We start from the raw sequence: 18,880 nt of genomic DNA on the forward strand, positions 1-18,880 counted from the left end.
TCCCAAAGTGCTGGGATTACAGGCGTGAGCCACTGCGCCTGGCTAAAACGGATTTTTTTAAATACATGAAAATGATTTAATAGACCTGAAGGGGTGTGGGGTGTTGAGAGTTGAGAGAGGCAGAATCCAGGACTCACCACACAGTCTGCGTTCTGCGTCAGCCTCTTGAGTGTGAGGAGTGAATTGTAAGGCTGGACCACCACGTCGCTCATCTCATCCTGGTTGGGAAACACTGAGTATGTCTGCACCAGCTTCTTTGGATACCTGGTGGGGGTTGGGGAAAGTATCAGGGCAACAGACTGAAGGTGTGGTAAACACGGTGCTCCCTAACAACTGTCCAGAAGCAGCTAAATCTTGATGTCGAAACTGGGGTGGGGTCAGATCAGTAGAGAAGGGAGACTTGACTTTTGGAAGTTTGTAACGCTACAGGGGGAAGGGCAGAGACATCTTAGAATCTGGGCTTCCAACTCCACACTCCCTGGACTTTGATCCAGGGCTCAGATTCTAGGCTCCAGTTCCCACTAGTGGGAGTATGATGGGGTTCTCAGTCACTGTAACTTCCTTTTCCTCTCTATTGGAAGGAATAGAACTCTTTCCTGCCCCAGCAAACAGGGAGTTATACCTGCTGGGTCCCCTAGTCATTTAGGAAGCCAAGTTGGTGACCCTTCCTAATCCCCAAACAAAACTTACCTGTCATTCAGCCGTTCTAAGAGGTAGGAGCCCAGGCCAGAGCCTGTCCCCCCAGCAATGGAGTGACACAGCACAAAGCCCTGAATGGGGAAGGGGCAGTCAGTGTCCAGGAATCTAGTGGCAGGATTTCAAACTAGACCCATCTCATAATTTTTTAGGACTCCCATTTTCCCGAACCCTTCCTTTCCCTCCAGTACCCTCACTTATACAGCTTAGGTGACTGCCTTGTTTCCAGCAAGGCCTGGTAGCTTCTGTCCAGTGCAAAGGGTACATGAGTGGGTCTTGTTCCTAAGAGGTCACTTCTAGAGGGTGTTGCCAAGCCTTGCCTATGTCAGGTCCTACCAGCATTCCTGGGACACTTACCTCTAGACTGTCACTACCATCTGCCTCCCGGTCTATGATGTCAAAAATGTCCTCATGGATCTTCTCTCCCTGTACAGACATAGGGAGGGTCAGAGTGGGACAGAATCATGGAAGGACTCTGACCTCAGGAAAGCAACCCTCGACTTACCTTATAGCACCAGAAGTCCTTTTATGGAGCATAGCTGCCTGCATTTTATCTACACTGAGAGGCAGTACGGTGCAGTGGTTACAGGAAAGCACTCTACAACCCGGATTACCTGTGTTCATACATTAGCTCTATTTTTTCTTTTGGAGATGGACACTCTGTCACCCAGGCTGGAGTGCAGTGGTGCGATCTCGGCTCATAGCAACCTCAGCTTCCTGGGTTCAAGCAATTCTCCTGCCCCAGCCTCCCGAGTAGCTGGGATTACAGGCACATGTCACCATGCCCAGCTAATTTTTGTATTTTTAGTAGAGATGGGGTTTCATCATGTTGGCCTGGCTGGTCTTCAACTCCTGACCTCAGGTGATCCGCCAGCCTCAGCCTCCCAAAGTGCTGGGATTACAGGCATGAACCACCACACCTGGCCCATTGGCTCTACTTCTATGTAGCTCTGGGCAGCCTATTTAATTGCTCTATGCCTCAGTTTCTTCATCTGTACAATGAAGATCATAATACAGATCCATATACCCTTATCTAACAGTGTTGAGGCAGTTATGTTTTGGAATTCAAAATATTTCAGATTTTAGAAAGGTATTATGGTGTATATAATATAAGGTTAAATAAAATTCCAGTGGGAGTCAGAAGTACATTAATCAAACATATTAGTATTTCTGTAATAAAAATCATCAGTAATGACAATAAGTTGGATAGAAACTATAAAACAGCCTGTTTTCATTGAGATTTGTTTTTGCTGCTAAACTAGTTAGGAAATGTCCTTTGGTTTCATGGCTTTTTGGATCCTGGAAAGGCAGACAAGGGACTGTGGACCTGTAGTACTTACTTCTAGGGTTGTTGGAAGATTAAAAAAATTAATATATGTAAAGCACTTAGAATGGCCTGGCACACTGCATTAGCTAGTGTAGACACTTGACAATATTACATAGTCCACTTCCTGCAGCCAGGTCTGTCCCTCCAGCATTCATACATCCCTGATCTGGTTTCCTTTCTCCTGGAGACATCATAGGCCTGTCCCTACACAGGGAGTGGTGGGCCCTGCCAGGAAATAGGAAACAACCTGGGAGAATCCACTGGCCCAGTTGTTGCCAGCTCCTCCTCCATGCTCCGACAGGTAGATGTTCTCTGGGTTGTAGAGCTTGGCATAGGGGGAGTTGAGGATGGAGTGGATCACCCGGGGCTCCAGGTCCAGCAGCACGGCCCGCGGGATGTAGTGCTCGTCATCTGCCTGTCAGGGAGAGTCCAGGAGGAAGCCCAATCAGCCAGGGCGGCCCAAGTCCTAAGTCCTCCCAACTCTGGCTCCCTCCGGCCCTCCGTCCTCAAGCCAGCCGCCTGGCCCTTTGCCTAGCGGGTCTCCCAGTACCAGGCCACTCCCTTCGCTTCCGGCCCTTTGGGCCACTGCCGCCCCCGACCAAGTTGCTGGGGGCACCTGGTAGAAAAAGACGTCCTTGCGGTCAGTGCCCTCGGTGGCGAACTCCTCCACGATGCCCTCGGGGCTGATACCATGCTCGGCGCACAGCTGTTTCCAGAACTCGAACCCAACTGGGGGGAAGGGGTTGGGAGGGGGAGAAAGAAGATATCTAGGTCCGGGAAGGTTCCAATCAAGAGCTGGGGGACTGGGCGCCTGCGTCCTGGGATAAGAAGTCAAGCCGCAGGACTCTCCCGTGTCTGAGGAAAGGACTGTACGCCAGGCACTGGGCAGGAGAGGGCCCCGCGGGGTTAAGGCAAGTGGACATTGGGTCAGGGATGTCTTGCCTTTCAGAGAACTACAATTCTGGCAAGGACAGATGGAGTCCAGGATCCCACAGCGAGATCCCATTAACCCTAAGGAACCGGGCTAGCTGAAGGGCCGGAGTTTCGCTCACTCTGATTGCCGCACTGGCCCAACTGTAGCGTGATGATTTCCCTCGGCATCGTTTCTCAGGCACGGGCGTTGCGGCCGCTCCCGCCGCACGCCAGCCCGCTCGCCGCAAGACGCAGGCGCCAAACAACCAGCTCCACCCACAGACTTCCTCCGCTCCAATGAGAACCTAGTTCTGGCAGTGAATGGCACATCCTTAGGCATTGGCCTTCAGTCATCCATATTGCGCGTGCGCAGCCCGTATCGGGCTAGGCGCCTCCGCGCGGGCGTTGTACTTTGACGCAGCGTCCTCCCTCCTCTCTGGGTGGACGCGTGCTTGGGCCTGCGCGGAAGCGCGTTGTGGTGCGAAGCGACCTCCCCCGTCCAGTCGCGCATCTGCGCAGTTGCTGTTATTGTGATTATCGGGCCACGGCCCCGGATGTTGTGGCTGCCGGGGGGAGATGGCGGAGGCTGAGGGGGTGGCTCCTACCCCAGGGCCGGCTTCGGGGTCGACTTTCAGGGGCCACCGAGATGTGTCAGGCTCCTGGGAGCGGGACCAGCAGGTTGAGGCGGCGCAGCGGGCCCTGGTGGAGGTGCTGGGGCCTTACGAGCCTCTGCTGAGTCGAGTGCAGGCAGCCCTGGTGTGGGAACGGCCAGCCAGGAGCGCCCTGTGGTGCCTGGGGCTGAACGCGGCTTTCTGGTGAGAGAACTGGACCCTCGGAAACCCTCAGAGTCCCGAATTCGTCGGTTCCTCTAGGGTTCTACTTCACGCCTGCCCTGTTTTCTTCGCTCCACTGGCTCCTTCCTGTATCTGCCTAATTTTGCCTCACCTCCTTCCACTCCATCCCGCCTGCAGGCTTCGGCACCCCAGTTGGTCCCAGGGCCGTCCACCTATCTTCTCTGCTTTACCTACGCCCGCATCCCCGCCTCGCACTTCTGGCAGGAGCTTCTGGTAACCTCTTGAGCCTCCCAGGAGTGAACGAGGGCGCCTCTTTGGAGCCCAGGAAAGCTGCGACCCTTTAAAGCCATCGCTTCCTTTCTCTTGTCTGCTCAAGTGCAAGTTGTAGATTGTTTCCAGAGGTTTTACTAGTTATTGTTGGGAGTAGAGGCGTGAGGTCTTGCAAAGGTATCCATAGGTGTGATTTTAAAACAATTTTGAGCGTTTCGCATGAATTAGCATGTTATATATCAAGGAAGGAAGTTTATGAAGTCTGAGAGTCAGTGTGAGCCCCTAAAGCTGAAACTTGAAAGATTACAAGCTTTTAAAGAACAGTGAGGAAATGATGATAGAGATTTCACCCGTTTCAAAGCCACCTATGATTGTAACTCCTCCCTGTTCCAAGGAATTAGAGAGGCATGGTTTATAGGCAAGGAAATTGAGGATGTCTAATAGTGTGTGAGTTTTCCTGAGCTGGAAAAGTGGCACTACAAATATGCTTTATGTGTATGTGCCATGCTCTGTGAACATGGAACTGCTGCTGCTTTCAGTTCATCACCTAAAGTGGACCTAGGACTTCATAGGATCTACCAATCATAGTTTTGAATTTATTCAAAACGGGGGAGGTTCCAATTATAGGGGGCCTTCTGCAGCTGAATGGATTAGGACTATTCTGGATAAGCCTGAAACAACAAAATATCTGTGTTTTTTAAATGTGTTTGGTTAAAAATTGGTTTCCCCTTAAAATTAGTGGTTTTAAAATAAAAATATTTATTATCCTTTGAAAGATTTTCAGTAAGCTGGAGCAGAGCAAGTAATTCCAAGTTCTTTGACCCGAAGTCAGTGGTCAGCTATTAAGCTAATCCTCTCCCAGTTTGAAAGAGACCCAGTTAAAGGTGTTACAGTAGTCTCTGGCATTTGTAGCTTCCAGAGTATTTAGCAAACTTTATGGTAAACTTTTGCTACTATATTCTTCATTTATTTTTGGTAGTGCTTTTTCCTCTTTTTTTTTTTTTTTTTTTTTTTTTTTTTTGAAAAAGTTTTGTCACCCAGGCTGGAGTGTAGTGGTATGATCTCAGCTCATTACAACCTCCACTTCCAGGGCTTAAACGATCCTCCTACCTCAGCCTCCACAGTAGTTGGGACCACAGGTGCACACCTCCATGCATGGCTAATTTTTAAAATTTTTTGTAGAGACAGGGTCTCACTATATTGCCCAGGTTGGTCTCGAACTCCTAGGCTCTGGTGATCCTCCTGCCTTGGCCTCCCAAAGTCCTGGGATTATAGGCAGTAGCCACCATGTCCAGCCAAGTGCTTCGTCCTTGAGCCTTAGGTACTGATTCCCATTGCTCTCTGTCAGAAATCCTTCACTATAGCACCTCACTGAAGAGTGTTTATCCAGTCAAAACGTTTCCCACAGTGATTTTGGTACCCCTAGCAAGAAGGCTGGTCCTCATTAAACCAATTTGTATCAAAGTATGACTGCCTGATGAAAAAAAAACCACTTTATCAGGGTATACATGGATTTTATTTTATTTTTTTGAGACAGAGTTTCGCTCTTGTTGCCCAGGCTGGAGTGCAATGGTGGGATCTCGGCTCACTGCCACCTCCAACTCTCAGGTTCAAGCAATTCTCCCACCCTAGCCTTCGGAGTAGCTGAGATTACAGGCATGTGCCACCACGCCCAGCTAATTTTGTATTTTTAGTAGAGACGGGGTTTCTCCATGCTGGTCAGGCTGGTCTCAAACTCCCGACCTCAGATGATTTGCCCACCTCAGCCTCCCAAAGTGCTGGGATTACAGGTGTGAGCCACTGTGCCCGGAGTATTTTTTTATTTTTAAATTGTTATTTATTTATTTTTTAGACAGAGTCTCACTGTCATCCAGGCTGGAGTGCAGTGGCGTGATCTCAGCTCACAGCAACCTCCACTTCCCAGGCTCAAGCGATCCTCTCACCTCAGCTTCCCAAGTAGCTGGGACTACAGGCGAAAGCCACTAATGCCTGGCTAATTTTTGCATTTTTTTGTAGAGACAAGGTTTTATCAGGTTGCCCAGGCCATCTTGAACTCCTGAGGTCATCACACTTTAAGAAGGTGTGGACCAGGCACAGTGGCTCATGCCTATAATCCCAGCACTTTGGGAGGCCGAGGTGGGTGGATCACAAGGTCAGGAGATGGAGACCATCCTGGTCAACATGGTGAAACCCCGTCTCTATTAAAAATACAAAAATTAGCTGGGTATGGTGGCGTGCACCTGTAGTCCCAGCTACTCGGGAGGCTGAGGCAGGAGAATTGCTTGAACCCAGGAGGCAGAGGTTGCGGTGAGCCGAGATCGTGCCACTGCACTCTAGCGTGGGTAACAAGAGCGAAACACCTTCTCAAAAAAAAAAAAAAATAAAGGTGTGGGAGAGAGACAACAAAATGAGGATGTGACTTTTTTTTTTTTTAAGACACAATCTCGCTCTGTTGTCCAGGCTGGAGTGCAATGGCGCGATCTTGGCTCACTGCAACTTCTGCCTCCCAGATTCGAGCCATTCTCCCACCTCAGCCTCCTGAGTAGCTGGGATTACAGGCACCCGCCATCATGCCTGGCTAATTTTTGTATTTTTAGTAGAAACAGTGTTTCACCTTGTTGGCCAGTCTGGTCTTGAACTTCTCACCTCAGGTGATCTACCTGCCTCGGCATCCCAACGTGCTGGGATTACAGGTGTAAGCCACTGCACTGTACTGGGCCTTAAATGGATTTTTAAACCAAAGATTTATTAATGCAAATGAATTGGTAGCATATATGTTGTTCTTTTTGAGGAGGGGACCTTTCATCTGCCACTTGTCTGAGGGAGGTTTCTGAAGCAGAATGTGAGGTTGAGGTCTGCACATAAGGAGCTGCTGTGACTGGGACATATCTTTAGATGTTACAGCTAGCTTTAATTTGCTGGCCCCAGCAATGTATACTTAAGCTTGTTAATATGCTATGTTTAGAGGCTTACTCAGAACCCCTTTTGTACTCTGGGTCTCTTAAAGCATTTCTGTGATTGGTCTTTATCTCTGGCATTTCCTAGTAACTTGCCTGCTGTGGATCCAGAACACAGTTACTCTTGTTACAGTTTCATCACACTTTAAGAAGGTGCGGGAGAGAGACAACAAAATGAGGATGTGACTTTTTTTTTTTTTTTTGAGACAGAGTCTCGCTCTGTTGCCCAGGCTGGAGTGCAATGGCGCGATCTTGGCTCACTGCAACTTCTGCCTCCCAGGTTCAAGCGATTCTCCCACCTCAGCCTCCTGAGTAGCTGGGATTACAGGCACCCACCATCATGCCTGGCTAATTTTTATAGTTTTAGTAGAGACGGGGTTTCACCATGTTGACCAGGTTGGTCTTGAACTCCTGACCTCAGGTGATCCACCTGCCTCAGTCTCCCAAAGTGCTGCGATTGCAGGCGTGAGCCACTGCGCCCGGCTGAGGATGTGACTCTTGAGACTGAAATAACATTTGGGTACGCCATTTCTGGAGAGGACTGCTGCCTATGAAAGGTACACATAGTGTTAAGACTCCAGAAACTTGGATAGTCTGGCATTGGCTTTCACAGAATTGTTTGGGGAAATGAGTTTTAAAATGAAATTTAAAATGAAATTTGGACTTCACATTCTATAGTGTCATACTGACTGTGAGTGTTAACATTTCGCTTAGGAATGTCGAAGAGTGACTGTTCAGTTCTCAAACATTGTAAATATTTAGGAAAGGGAGGAGCTCAAGTCAGAAAAATCAAATCTGAAATAGTTACTCTTTTATTATTTGTATTGAATGATGGCACAAAAATGGCATATCATTAACTGAGATTTTTATGCATTTTGAGATATTAGAAGATTGGATAGGAGTACAAAAAAAAACATCAGAATTCAGGTAGGTAGCTCTTAATTTTCAGTGTTTTGTATCCTCAGTCATATTTAGCTATACCTCTGAGTATGCCCTCTTACATATTAAAAAAAATGGAGATAGATGTAGATAGCTTGTCACTATAGTATTTCAAGGTTTTCAGACTTTTTTTTTTCAGGTGTCAGAGAATTTATGGTGGCCATATCAGAGATCTTCCAGCCTAGATTACTTCTGGTCACTGATCTGTTATCTCTAGGACAATAATAGAAATGTCAGGCCATTCCTTCTAATCGCTTGTGTTTTTCATTAGCTTCAATCTCGTTTGTAAATGAGTGATTTAGGGGAAGAATTTGAGAGTCAGCAAGCATGTATCCTGACAGGATCAGAAAAGAACAGGTTTGGGTAAGTTTTTGGTTTGACTCCTACTCTGAGATCAGAGGAGGGTAAATGAACCCTGGAAATGTGTGAACGCCAAGCTCCCTCTCCCACCTAAGATGAAGAGCATGTAGTTCAAGGAGGGATATATAACTGCTGAGCCCTTTTCCAGTTTTTTTTTTTTTTTTTTTTTACAGGGCAGGGCTGGTGGTGTGTGTGGTGGGGTTAGGTCTCACTCTGTTGCCCAGGCTGGAGTGCAGTGGCACAATCATAGCTCACTGCAGCCTCTACCTCCTGGGCTCCAGCAGTGCACCTGCCTCAGTCATCATAGTAGCTGGGACTAGAGACACATGCCACTGGGCCCAGCCTATTTAAAAAAAAATTTTTTTGAGACGGAGTCTCACCCTGTTACCCAGGCTAGAGTACTGTGGTTTGATCTCAGCTCACTACCACCTCTGCTGCTCTGGTTCAAGTGATTCCCTTGCCTCAGCCTCCCGAATAGCGGGAATTACAGGTTCCTGACACTGTGTCTGGCTAATTTTTGTATTTTTAGTAGAGACAGGTTTCACCATCTTGGTCAGGCTGGTATTGAACTCCTGACCTGGTGGTCCACCCGCGTTGGTCTCCCAAAGTGTTGGGATTACGGGTGTGAGCCATCTCGCCCAGTCAAAAAATTTTTTGTAGAGGCAGAGTCTCACTGTGGTGCCCAGGCTGGTCTTAGACTCCTCAGTTCTAACAGTCCTCCCAACTTGGCATCCTAAAGTGCTAGGATTACAGGCATGACCCACTGCACCTTGACTGCTTTCTGGTTTTTAACAATCTGTGAGGCTGGGCACGGTGGCTTACACCTGTAATCCCAGCACTTTGGGAGGCCGAGGCAGGCAGATCACGAGGTCAACGGTTCAAGACCAGCCTGACCAACATGGTGAAACTCCATCTCTACTAAAAATACAAAAATGAGCTGGGCATTCCTGTAATTCCAGCTACTTGGGAGGCTAAGGCAGGAGAATCGCTTGAACCTGGGAGACGGAGTTTGTGGTGAGCTGAGATCATGCCACTGCACTCCACCATAGGCAACAAAACCAGTCTCTGTCTCAAAACAAAAGAAAAAAAGAAAAAGCAATCTGTGAATCTAGGTACTCTTTGAATTAGTAATATTGTTTTAGAGCAATTCACTAGCTGAGTCCCTGTAGAGATCTCTGTTGGGATCTGTTTTTACAGGCGCTGGTCTCAGTCAACCATGCTGTATTTCTAGGAGGTTATTAGAGAATTTATTATTTCACAAATGAAATGGAGTAAATAATAATGGGAACAAGAAGTGGAAGAGGGGACCCATTTAAGTAGAGATATTTGTTCTGTTAAAAAAAAAATCTACACATCAAATTTCAAATTAAATCTGTTGAGCAAATGTTCCTGATGATAGTCTTTGCAGGGTTCTTATCTTTGTTAGCCAAGAAGACACCCAAGGATGCCTTGGTTTAGTTCCCCTTTGCCGTTAGTTTTTATCTGCCCTGATTGTAAGGTTGAGTACTTTCTCTCCACTGTCAGCAGCTAGCTGGTTTCATTTCTGGTTTGGTTTGGTTTGGTTTGGTTTGGCAAGCAGCAACTATCACTACATGATATAGGTTAGGTTAATTTTTCCTTTGAATTTACTGGTGACTTGGGCTCATTAACCAGGCAGTCATAAGTTCTGTACAGTTACAGGCTTTCTGTCCCTGTAGAATGGGTGGCTTTGTTTTCAAGTGCCCTTGAGACAAGCTTACTTTGTAATAACAAAGGAACCTAGAAATCGTGTCTTTGATTGAAAAGAGACATGTGCTCATTATTTTATGATTATAGCAAACTTTAATTTATTGGTACTAGTAGGGAGTCTCCATGGTACAGTTAACTACAAAAGATTATGTTTGGTTCTGGAATTTCCCACGATGTTTCTGGACACCAGTTGCTATTCTAGGGATAGTTTATTTAGACTGATAATTTAATTGGATTTTAGTCCCTGACAAAGTGGAGGGACAGTTCACAAAAGGGGGAAAAAAAATCAATGGATATATAAAATTTCACTCTCACAAATAATAAAAGAATTTAAATATATGTAAATGGCGATGATTTACTAATTTCTATCTTAAGGTTTTGTGGGGTGTTTTTTTTTTTTTTTTTTTTTTTTTTGAGACAGGGTCTCACTGTTGTCCGGGTTTGAGAGCAGTGGCATGATCATGGCTCACTGCAACCTCCTGGGCTCAAGCCATCTTCCCACCTCAGCCTCTCAGGTAGCGGGGACTACAGATGTGTCACCACACCTGGCTACTTTTTTTTGTATTTTTCGTGGAGACAGGGTTTCACCATGTTGCCCAGGCTGGTCTTGAACTCCTGTGCTCCAGCAATCCACCCACCTTGGCCTCCCAAAGTGCTCGGATTACAGGTGTGAGCTGCCACGCCTGGCCTTAAGTATTTTTAATGGTTATATTTAATTCTGGGAAAATACGGAAAAATGGGCATATGGCTGGTAGTAGCATAATTGCACAGCCTTTCTAGCAAGTAGTTTGGTAACATATTTTAAGCCACTTAAGAAGTTAATATCTTTTCCAGGGCTGTGGGAAATGGAGAATGTGCTAATGGGTATGGGTTTCTTTTGGGTTGATGAAAATGTTCTAAAATTAGATAATGGTGTTAGTTGTACAGCTGTGAATATACTAAAAACCATTGAATTGGACAATTTTTTGTTTTCATCTTTGCTGCTGGTAGATGAATTGGATGATTTAAAAGGGAATTTTATGGTATATAAACCATTATCTCAATAAAGCAATTTTCTTTTCTTTTCTTTTTTTGGAGGCAGAGTCTTGCTCTGTGGCCCAGGCAAGAGTGCAGTGGCACCATCTCAGCTCACTGCAACCTCTGCCTCCCAAGTTCAAGCAATTCTTCTGCCTTAGCCTCCTGAGTAGCTGGGACTACAGGTGTGCACCACCATGCCCAACTAATTTTTGTATATTTAATATAGAGAGAGTTTCACAAGTTGGCCAGGGTGGTCTTGAACTCTTGACCTCAAGTGATCCACCCGCCTCAGCCTCCCAAAATGCAGATGTGAGCCACCTTGCCCAACCAATAAAACTGTTTAATAAAAAGTAATACTGACACTCCGTCTCAAAAAAAGAAGTTGGAAACTTTTTAGTTTATTTATTTATTTAGAGATGGAGACTTGCTGGTCGGGCGCTGTGGTTCACGCCCGTAATCATAGCACTTTGGGAGGCCGACGTGCTAGGTCAGGAGTTCAAGACCAGCCTGGCCATCATGGTGAAACCACATCTTTTAAAAAAAAAAAAAAAAAGAAAGAAAGAAAGATGGAGTCTTGCTCTGTTGCCCAGGTTGGAGTGGAGTGGCATGATCTCTACTCACTGCTACCTCCACCTCCTGGATTCAAGCGATTCTCCCGCCTCAGCCTCCCAGGTAGCTGGGATTACAGGCACCCACCACCACGCCTAGCTAATTTTTGTATTTTTTGCAGATGGGGTTTCACCATGTTGGCCAGGCTGGTCTTGAACTCCTGACTTCAAGTAATCTGCTTGTTCAGCCTCCCAAAGTGTTGGAATTACAGGCATGAGCCACTGCGCCCGGCCCATTCATTTTTTTTTTTTTTTTTTTTTTTTTTTTTTGAGTCAAGGTTTTACTCTGTCACCCAGGCTGGATTGCAGTCATGGCTCACTGTACCCTGGAACTCCTGGGCTCAAGTGATGATCCCACCTCATGGCTGGGACCATAGGCGTGTACCACCACACCAGGCTAATTGTCTATGTATTATGTGAAAAAAGTTTTAAAACCATAGTGTTTTTATATGTGAATTTTTAAATGAAGAGAATAGCCTCTCTTCACATTTTTTAGAGTACATATGTGGATAATGGATTGTTCTTAAAATGTTTTATTATGAAAAGCTTAAAATGTGTAAGTAGAACAATATTATGTACCACCATGTACATATTATTATTTTTTTTAATTCACGGCCAATTTTGTGTCTTTCATGCCCCAGTTCTTTTCTACCTCTTTCTTATTGTTTTGAGACAAATTCTTGATGTGTCATATCATTTAATCTAATCAGTATATTTTTCTGAAAAATAGACTTTAAGAAACATCTACTGCCAGGTGCGGTGGCTCAAGCCTGTAATCCCAGCACTTTGGGAGGCTGAGGAGGATGGATCGTGAGGTCAGGAGTTCGAGACCAGCCTGGCCAAAATGGTGAAACCCCATCTACTAAAAATACAAAATTAGTTGGGCGTGGTGGCGGGTGCCTGTAATCTTGGCTACTTGGAAGGCTGAGGCAGGAGAATTCCTTGAACTCAGGAGTCGGAGGTCGCAGTGAGCCGAGATCGTGCCATTGCATTCCAGCCTGGGTGACAGAGCAAGACTGACTCAAAAAAAAAAAGCATCTACCATCATTATCACATGCAAAAAATTAATGATTCTAGTCAGTGTTCACATTTCCAGTTTTCTTATAAATGTCATAAATACCTTTTTTTTCTTTTTGAGACAGGGTCTTGCTCTATCTCCCAAGCTGTAGTGCAGTGGCACAATCAGAGCTCACTGCAGCCTCAATCTTCTGGCTGTACCAATCCTCCCACCTCAGTTTCCCAAGTAGCTGGGACTACAAGCCTGCACCACCACACCTGGCTAATGTTTTTATTTTTAGTAGAGATGAAGTCTTGCTGTGTTGCCCAGGCTGGTCTCAAACTCTTGGCCTCAAGTGATCCTCCTGCCTCAGCCTCCCTAACTAAGTGTTGGGATTACAGGCTTTAGCTACCATACCTAGCCTGTTGTGTTGCGTTGTGTTGTTTTTTTTTTTTTTAACTTTTTTCCCCACGCACCAATTTGTTAGTGTTTAGGTGGGTTTTTTGTTTTGCTTTTTTGTTTTTTTGAGATAGAGTCTTGCTCTGTCACCCAGGCTTGAGTACAGTGGCACGATAACGGCTCACTGCAACCTTAATTTCCCAGACTTAAGGTATCTTCCCACCTCAGCCTCCCGAGTAGCTAGGACGACAGGCACCTACCACCACATCCAACTAATTTCTGTATTTTTTGTGGAGACGGGGTTTCACCATGTTGCCCAGGCTGGTCTCCAGCTACTGGGCTGAAATGATCGCTGCCTTAGCCTCCCCACGTGTTGGGATTACAGGTGTGAGCCACTACTCCCTGCTCCTTTTTTATTTAAGACAGTTTGGGTTGGGATCTATATGATGTCTATGTATTCTGACTGATTGCTCTATTGTGTTGAAAATACCCTTTTATCTTACAGACTACATTTTGCTGACTACTTCCTTATCACTTAGCAGGTGCCCCTGTGCTCTATATTGCCTGTAAATTGGTAGGAGGCTTAATCAGATTCAGGTTTACAAACTGGTTTTTTTTTTTGGCAAGGCTATTTTATTTTTTATTTTCTTCTTTAATTATTATTTATCTTTTCATGCTGTTCTTGTGGCAAAAGAAAATAATAATTATTATTACTTATCTAAACTTTCTCTAGTAAACTTGCCTTTGAAATAAGAAAAAATAGACCAGGCGAGGCAGGAGGATCATTTGAGGCCAGGAGTTTGAGACCAGCCTGGGCAACATAGTGAGGCCCTGTTTCTACTCAAATAAATATAAAAATTTAATTTAAAAATAAAAATAAAAAATAAATATGATAGTTGGGTGCAGTGGCTCATGCCAGTAATCCCCCAGCACTTTGAGAGTCTGAGGTAGCAGGATTGCTTGAGCCCAGGAGTTTGAGACCAGCCTGGGCAACATGGCAAGACTCTGTCTCTAAAAAAATTTTTTAAATAATTAGCTAGGTGTTGTGGCACACATCTGTAGTCGCAGCTACTGAGGAGGCTGAGGCAGGAGGACTGGTTGAGCCCAGGAGGTTGAGGCTGCCGTGAACTGTGTTCATGCCACTGCACCCCAGCCTGGGCAACAGAGCAAGGCCCTGTCTAAAAAAAAATATCATTAAGAAAAAATAGGGCCGGGCGCGGTGGCTCAAGCCTGTAATCCCAGCACTTTGGGAGGCCGAGGCGGGTGGATCACAAGGTCAAGAGATCGAGACCATCCTCGTCAACATGGTGAAACCCCGTCTCTACTAAAAATACAAAAAAAAATCAGCTGGGCATGGTGGCGCATGCCTGTAGTCCCAGCTACTCAGGAGGCTGAGGCAGGAGAATTGCCTGAACCCAGGAGGCGGAGGTTGCGGTGAGCCGAGATCGCGCCATTGCACTCCAGCCTGGGTAACAAGAGCGAAACTCCGTCTAAAAAAAAAAAAAAAAAAAAAAAGAAAAAATAAATTGTGAGCCTACAGTAGGTAGAAAGAATAATAAGCTATCATAGTCTTCAAACTGAATAATTCACATGTGAATATCCAGAGTTCACTGTATTTGCAGTTGTTTTTGCCAAGTTGGAAAGTTCTCATGCTGATTATCATTGCTGAAAATGTTTTAGGCTTGGCAAAATGGCTAACACCTATAATCCCAACACTTTGGGAGGCTGAGGTGGGAGGGTCGCTTGAGCCCAGGAGTTTGAGGTCAGCCTGGACAATATAGTGAGACCTTGTCTCTATTTTAAAAAGAAAGAAAGAAAATTAACTGGACATGATGATGCAAACCTGTAGTCCCAGCTGTTCGGGAGGCTTGCTTGAGCCTGGGAGGTTGAGGCTGCAGTGAGCCATGGTTGTGCCACTGCACTCCAGCTTGGGTGACAAAGTTGAGACCCTGTCCCCCCCCCCCCCCCCCCCCCCAAAAAAAGAAAAATGTTTTAGATTTTTTTCTTATCAGACTTCTACACTGTTATATCTGCTTGTGAATTTTTTGGCTTGCACGAATAGACATTGCAGGACTAAACGAATGTGTAGGAATCCTCCCTTATTTTTCTTCCATTCCTTACCTATACCATCTCAAAAGACTTTATCTTCAGTTACATCTTGTCCATCTGCATAGTTGCAAAGTTTGTTTTACTGCTTGACGTCTAGGTTACCTCTCTAAAATGACAAGTATGAGATGACCTTATTACATACAAAACACATCAGTCTGAGATTGATACTCCTTTTATTTAGGAATTTTGTGTTGAGGGCTGAAAGGAAAGCAAAAACACGTATCGGTATCGTTTTATATTTGATAAACTCCTAAGAGAACATTAATATTAATTACTTGGTTACCTCAGAGGGACCAACTCTAGTTCTTTGGGGTGATCTATTAAGTTTTTCTGTTTGGAAGAATCTATTTTTTCTTTTTTTTTAAAGATGGAATCTGGGTCTGTCATCCAGGCTGGAGTACAGTGGCACGATCTTGGCTCACTACAACCTCTACCTCCTGGGTTCAAGCAGTTCTCCTGTCTCAGCCTCCCGAGTAGCTGGGATTATGGGTGCCCGCCACCACACCCAGCTAATTTTTAAATTTTTTAAATAGAGGTTTCACCATGTTGGCCAGGCTGGTCTCGAACTCCTGACCTCAAGTGATCCACCTGCCTCAGCCTCCCAAAGTGCTGCGATTACAGGCGTGAGCCATCACGCCTAGCCAGAAGAACCTAGTTTTTCAATAATTTATTTTATTTTATTTTTGAGATACAGTCTCACTCTGTCACCCAGGCTGGAGTGCAGTGACACGGATCTCCACTCACTGCAACCTCCACCTCCCAGGTTCAAGCAGTACTCCTGCCTCAGCCTTCTGAGTAGTTGAGGTTACAAGTGTGCATCACCATGCCTGGCTAATTTTTGTATTTTTAGTAGAGACAAATTCCATCATATTGGCCAGGACAGTCTTGAACTCCTGACCTCAAGTGATCAGCTTGCCTCGGCCTCCCAAAGTGCTGGGATTCTAGGCGTGAGCCACCGCTCCTGGCCAAGAAATGTTCTTTTATATGACACAAAAACTCTTCTTCCTCTGAAGTTCTTACTGTGGCTTGTACAAAAAAAGATAAATCTGAGCCTAAAATTGATTTACGGACAAGGATTAATCTTGTTATGGAAGATGCTCACAGTTTTAGCCTGGACAATGTAGTGACCCAGAAAATATACCCTTTATGAAACTATTGGCTTATCTTCATCTGCAGGATGAAATCCCATTCCCCCCTGTTATAAAAGGCCCTTCATGATCTGGCTCCTGCCTCTCTCCCAACACTGATTCCCTCCCTTTTTTTTTTTTTTTTTAATATATTTCAGTTTTATCAAACTACTTGCAGTTCCTTAAGTATCTTACTAGATTGGTGTTCTCCCTATCTGAGAATGTCTTCTCTCTCTTACCCATACCTTTTGGTCCCTTTTCCTTACCATTTATCTTTCAAATCACAGCTTAGATATCCTCTTGTTTGTTATTATTACCTGTCATGTGTCATGTTACATCATGAACACAAACACACATGATTACACTTGAGAGTAAGGTTCTTGTCTTATTTTTTTCTGTAACTGGGCTTCTTAACACAAGGCCTTAGCATGTAACAGGTACTCAAAGGTATGTTGAATTAAGTTGAAGCATAGCTTATAAGAATGGAAGGTAAGGGCTATAACGGGCTACTAAAATAGTCCAGGTCTTAGAGAAAAAAGTATTCTTTTTTTGTTTTCTTTAATGTTTACCAGTTTATTAGAAGGGATATTACCAAGAAACTGTTTTTATTGCCATCATCTCTGGAAAGCCAACCTTCTTAGGAGAGTTAATACCCTTTTCCTTCCCTAGTTTCTATTTGTGTTAGTGATGGTGCTCTGGGAAGGGGAAATTGCCCACAGCCTGGCATGCCTCCCTAGAGAGCCCTTTCATGTACTCTGGAGAAAACAGCGATGCCACGAGCTGTTGCTGGAGAGGGGAAGCAGCAGCACCAGGGAGGAAGGAACCCTAGAGCCCTTCTCCTTGGCCTTGTTAAATTTGCTTGTTTGTTGGGATGATGCACTGGCTTTGGAGAGAAGATCAGTGGTCTGAGGCAACCCTAGAGGCTTATTTATGTTAAGCTGCTTTTATTCTTTAATTTTATGTATAGTCACAGTATCCTTTAAGTGGTGGGATGGAAAAATTGAAATAGGGTTGCCGGCTGGGTGAGGTGGCTCATGTCTGTAGTCCCAGCACTTTGAGAGGCTGAGGCAGGAGGACCACCTGAGGTCAGGAGTTTGAGACCAGCCTGGCCAACATGGCGGAACCCTGTCTCTACTAAAAATACAAAAATTAGCCGTTGTGGTGGTGGGTACCTGTAATCGCAGCTACTCAGCAGGCTGAGGCAGGGAGAATCAGTCACTTGAAACCAGGAGGCAGAGGTTGCAGTGAGCCGAGATGGCACCATTGCACTCCAGCCTGGGCAACAGAGCAAGACTCTGTCTTAAAAAAAAAAGAAGCGAGAGATAGGGTTGTCATTGGTGACTGGATTTCTGAGTTCTTATTCCCTTCCATCCCTCATTCTTTGTATGATTTTATTTTATTTATTTATTTAATTTTGAGACAGTCTCACTCTGTTGCCAGGCACCAGACTGGAGTCCAGTGGCACGACTTCGGCTCACTGCAACCTCCACCTCCTGCCTCAGCCTCCCAAGTAGCTGGGACTACAGGCGCACGCCACCATACCCAGCTAATTTTTGTATTTTTTTTTTTTTAGCGGAGATGGGGTTTCACCATGTTGGCCAGGATGGTCTCAATCTCTTGACCTTGTGATCTGCCCACCTCAGCCTCCCAAAGCGCTGGGATTACAGGTGTGAGCCACCACGCCTGGCCTGTTTGTATGATTTTAAAAAGTTATTTTTAAAAATTATGACCAGGCGCCATGGCTCACACTTATAATCCCAGAATTTTGGGAGGCTGACGCAGGCAGATCACGAGGTCGGGAGTTCAAGACCAGCCTGACCAATATGGTGAAACCCCGTCTTTACTAAAAATACAAAAATTAGCTGGGTGTGGTGGTGGACACCTGTAATCTCAGCTACTTGGAAGGCTGAGGCAGGAGAATTGCTTGAATCCAGGAGGCGGAGGTTGCGGTGAGCCATGATCATGCCACTGCAATCCAGCCTGGGCAACAGAGCAAGACTCCATCTCAAAAAAGATTATACAACTAACATAAATTCATGTTTATTGGAAAAAAATGTACAAGGCTAGGCACAGTGGCTCATACCTATAATCCCAACACTTTGGGAGGCCAAGGCAGGTGGATCACCTGAGGTTAGGCGTTCAAGACCAGCCTGGCCAACATGGTGAAAACCCATCTCTACTAAAACTTTAAAAAAAAATTAGCCAGGCATGGTGGCACATGCCTATAATCCCAGCTACTTGGAAGGCTGAGGCAGGAGAATCGCTTGAACCCAAGAGGCAGGGGTTGCAATGAGCCGAGATTGTGCCACTGCACTTCAGCCTGGGTCACAAGAGCAAGACAAGACTTCTTCTGGAAAAAAAAAAAAAAAAAAATGGCTGGGCACAGTGGCTCACACTTGTAATCCCAGCACTTTGGGACGCCAAAGTAGGCAGATCACAAGGTTAGGAGTTAGAGCCCAGCCTGGCCAATATGATGAAACCCCGTTTGTATTACAAATACAAAAATTAGCCGGGCACGGTGGCACGCACCTATAGTCCCAGCTACTCGGGAGGCTGAGGTAGAAGAATCACTTGAACCCAGGAGGCAGAGGTTGCAGTGAGCCATGATCATGCCACTGCAATCCAGCCTGGGCAACAGAG

General features: G+C 45.5%; 2 protein-coding genes across 3 annotated transcripts in view; one reads left to right on the forward strand and one right to left on the reverse strand.

Moving 5' to 3' along the window:
• LOC116552759 (tubulin gamma-1 chain) overlaps positions 1-3,496 on the reverse strand; it is a 5,404-nt gene extending 1,908 nt beyond the window's left edge. Inside the window, exons 1-6 of the mRNA XM_032279597.1 lie at positions 3,076-3,496; positions 2,640-2,752; positions 2,271-2,438; positions 1,054-1,122; positions 691-770; positions 138-264 (exon numbers count right to left, since the gene is read on the reverse strand). Of these exons, the coding sequence (XP_032135488.1) occupies positions 138-264; positions 691-770; positions 1,054-1,122; positions 2,271-2,438; positions 2,640-2,752; positions 3,076-3,124 (606 nt within the window). The 5' untranslated portion in view covers positions 3,125-3,496. The remainder of the gene's footprint in view (positions 1-137; positions 265-690; positions 771-1,053; positions 1,123-2,270; positions 2,439-2,639; positions 2,753-3,075) is intronic.
• The window catches only part of RETREG3 (reticulophagy regulator family member 3), a 28,654-nt gene continuing 13,141 nt past the window's right edge, over positions 3,368-18,880 (forward strand). The window contains exons 1-2 of one of the 2 annotated variants that reach the window (XM_032279594.1): positions 3,671-3,750; positions 7,837-7,883. Coding sequence is in view for 1 of the 2 variants with exons in the window: in XM_032279593.1 (XP_032135484.1) it covers positions 3,512-3,750 (239 nt within the window). In the remaining variant the exon portion in view is untranslated. Of the gene's footprint in view, positions 3,751-7,836; positions 7,884-18,880 lie in introns of both variants that reach the window. The other variant, XM_032279593.1, reaches the window with a different exon arrangement.

The sequence above is a fragment of the Sapajus apella genome, unplaced genomic scaffold (genome assembly GCF_009761245.1).
Source record: "Sapajus apella isolate SASKATOON/1434 unplaced genomic scaffold, GSC_monkey_1.0 scaffold12, whole genome shotgun sequence".
NCBI lineage: Eukaryota > Metazoa > Chordata > Mammalia > Primates > Cebidae > Sapajus > Sapajus apella.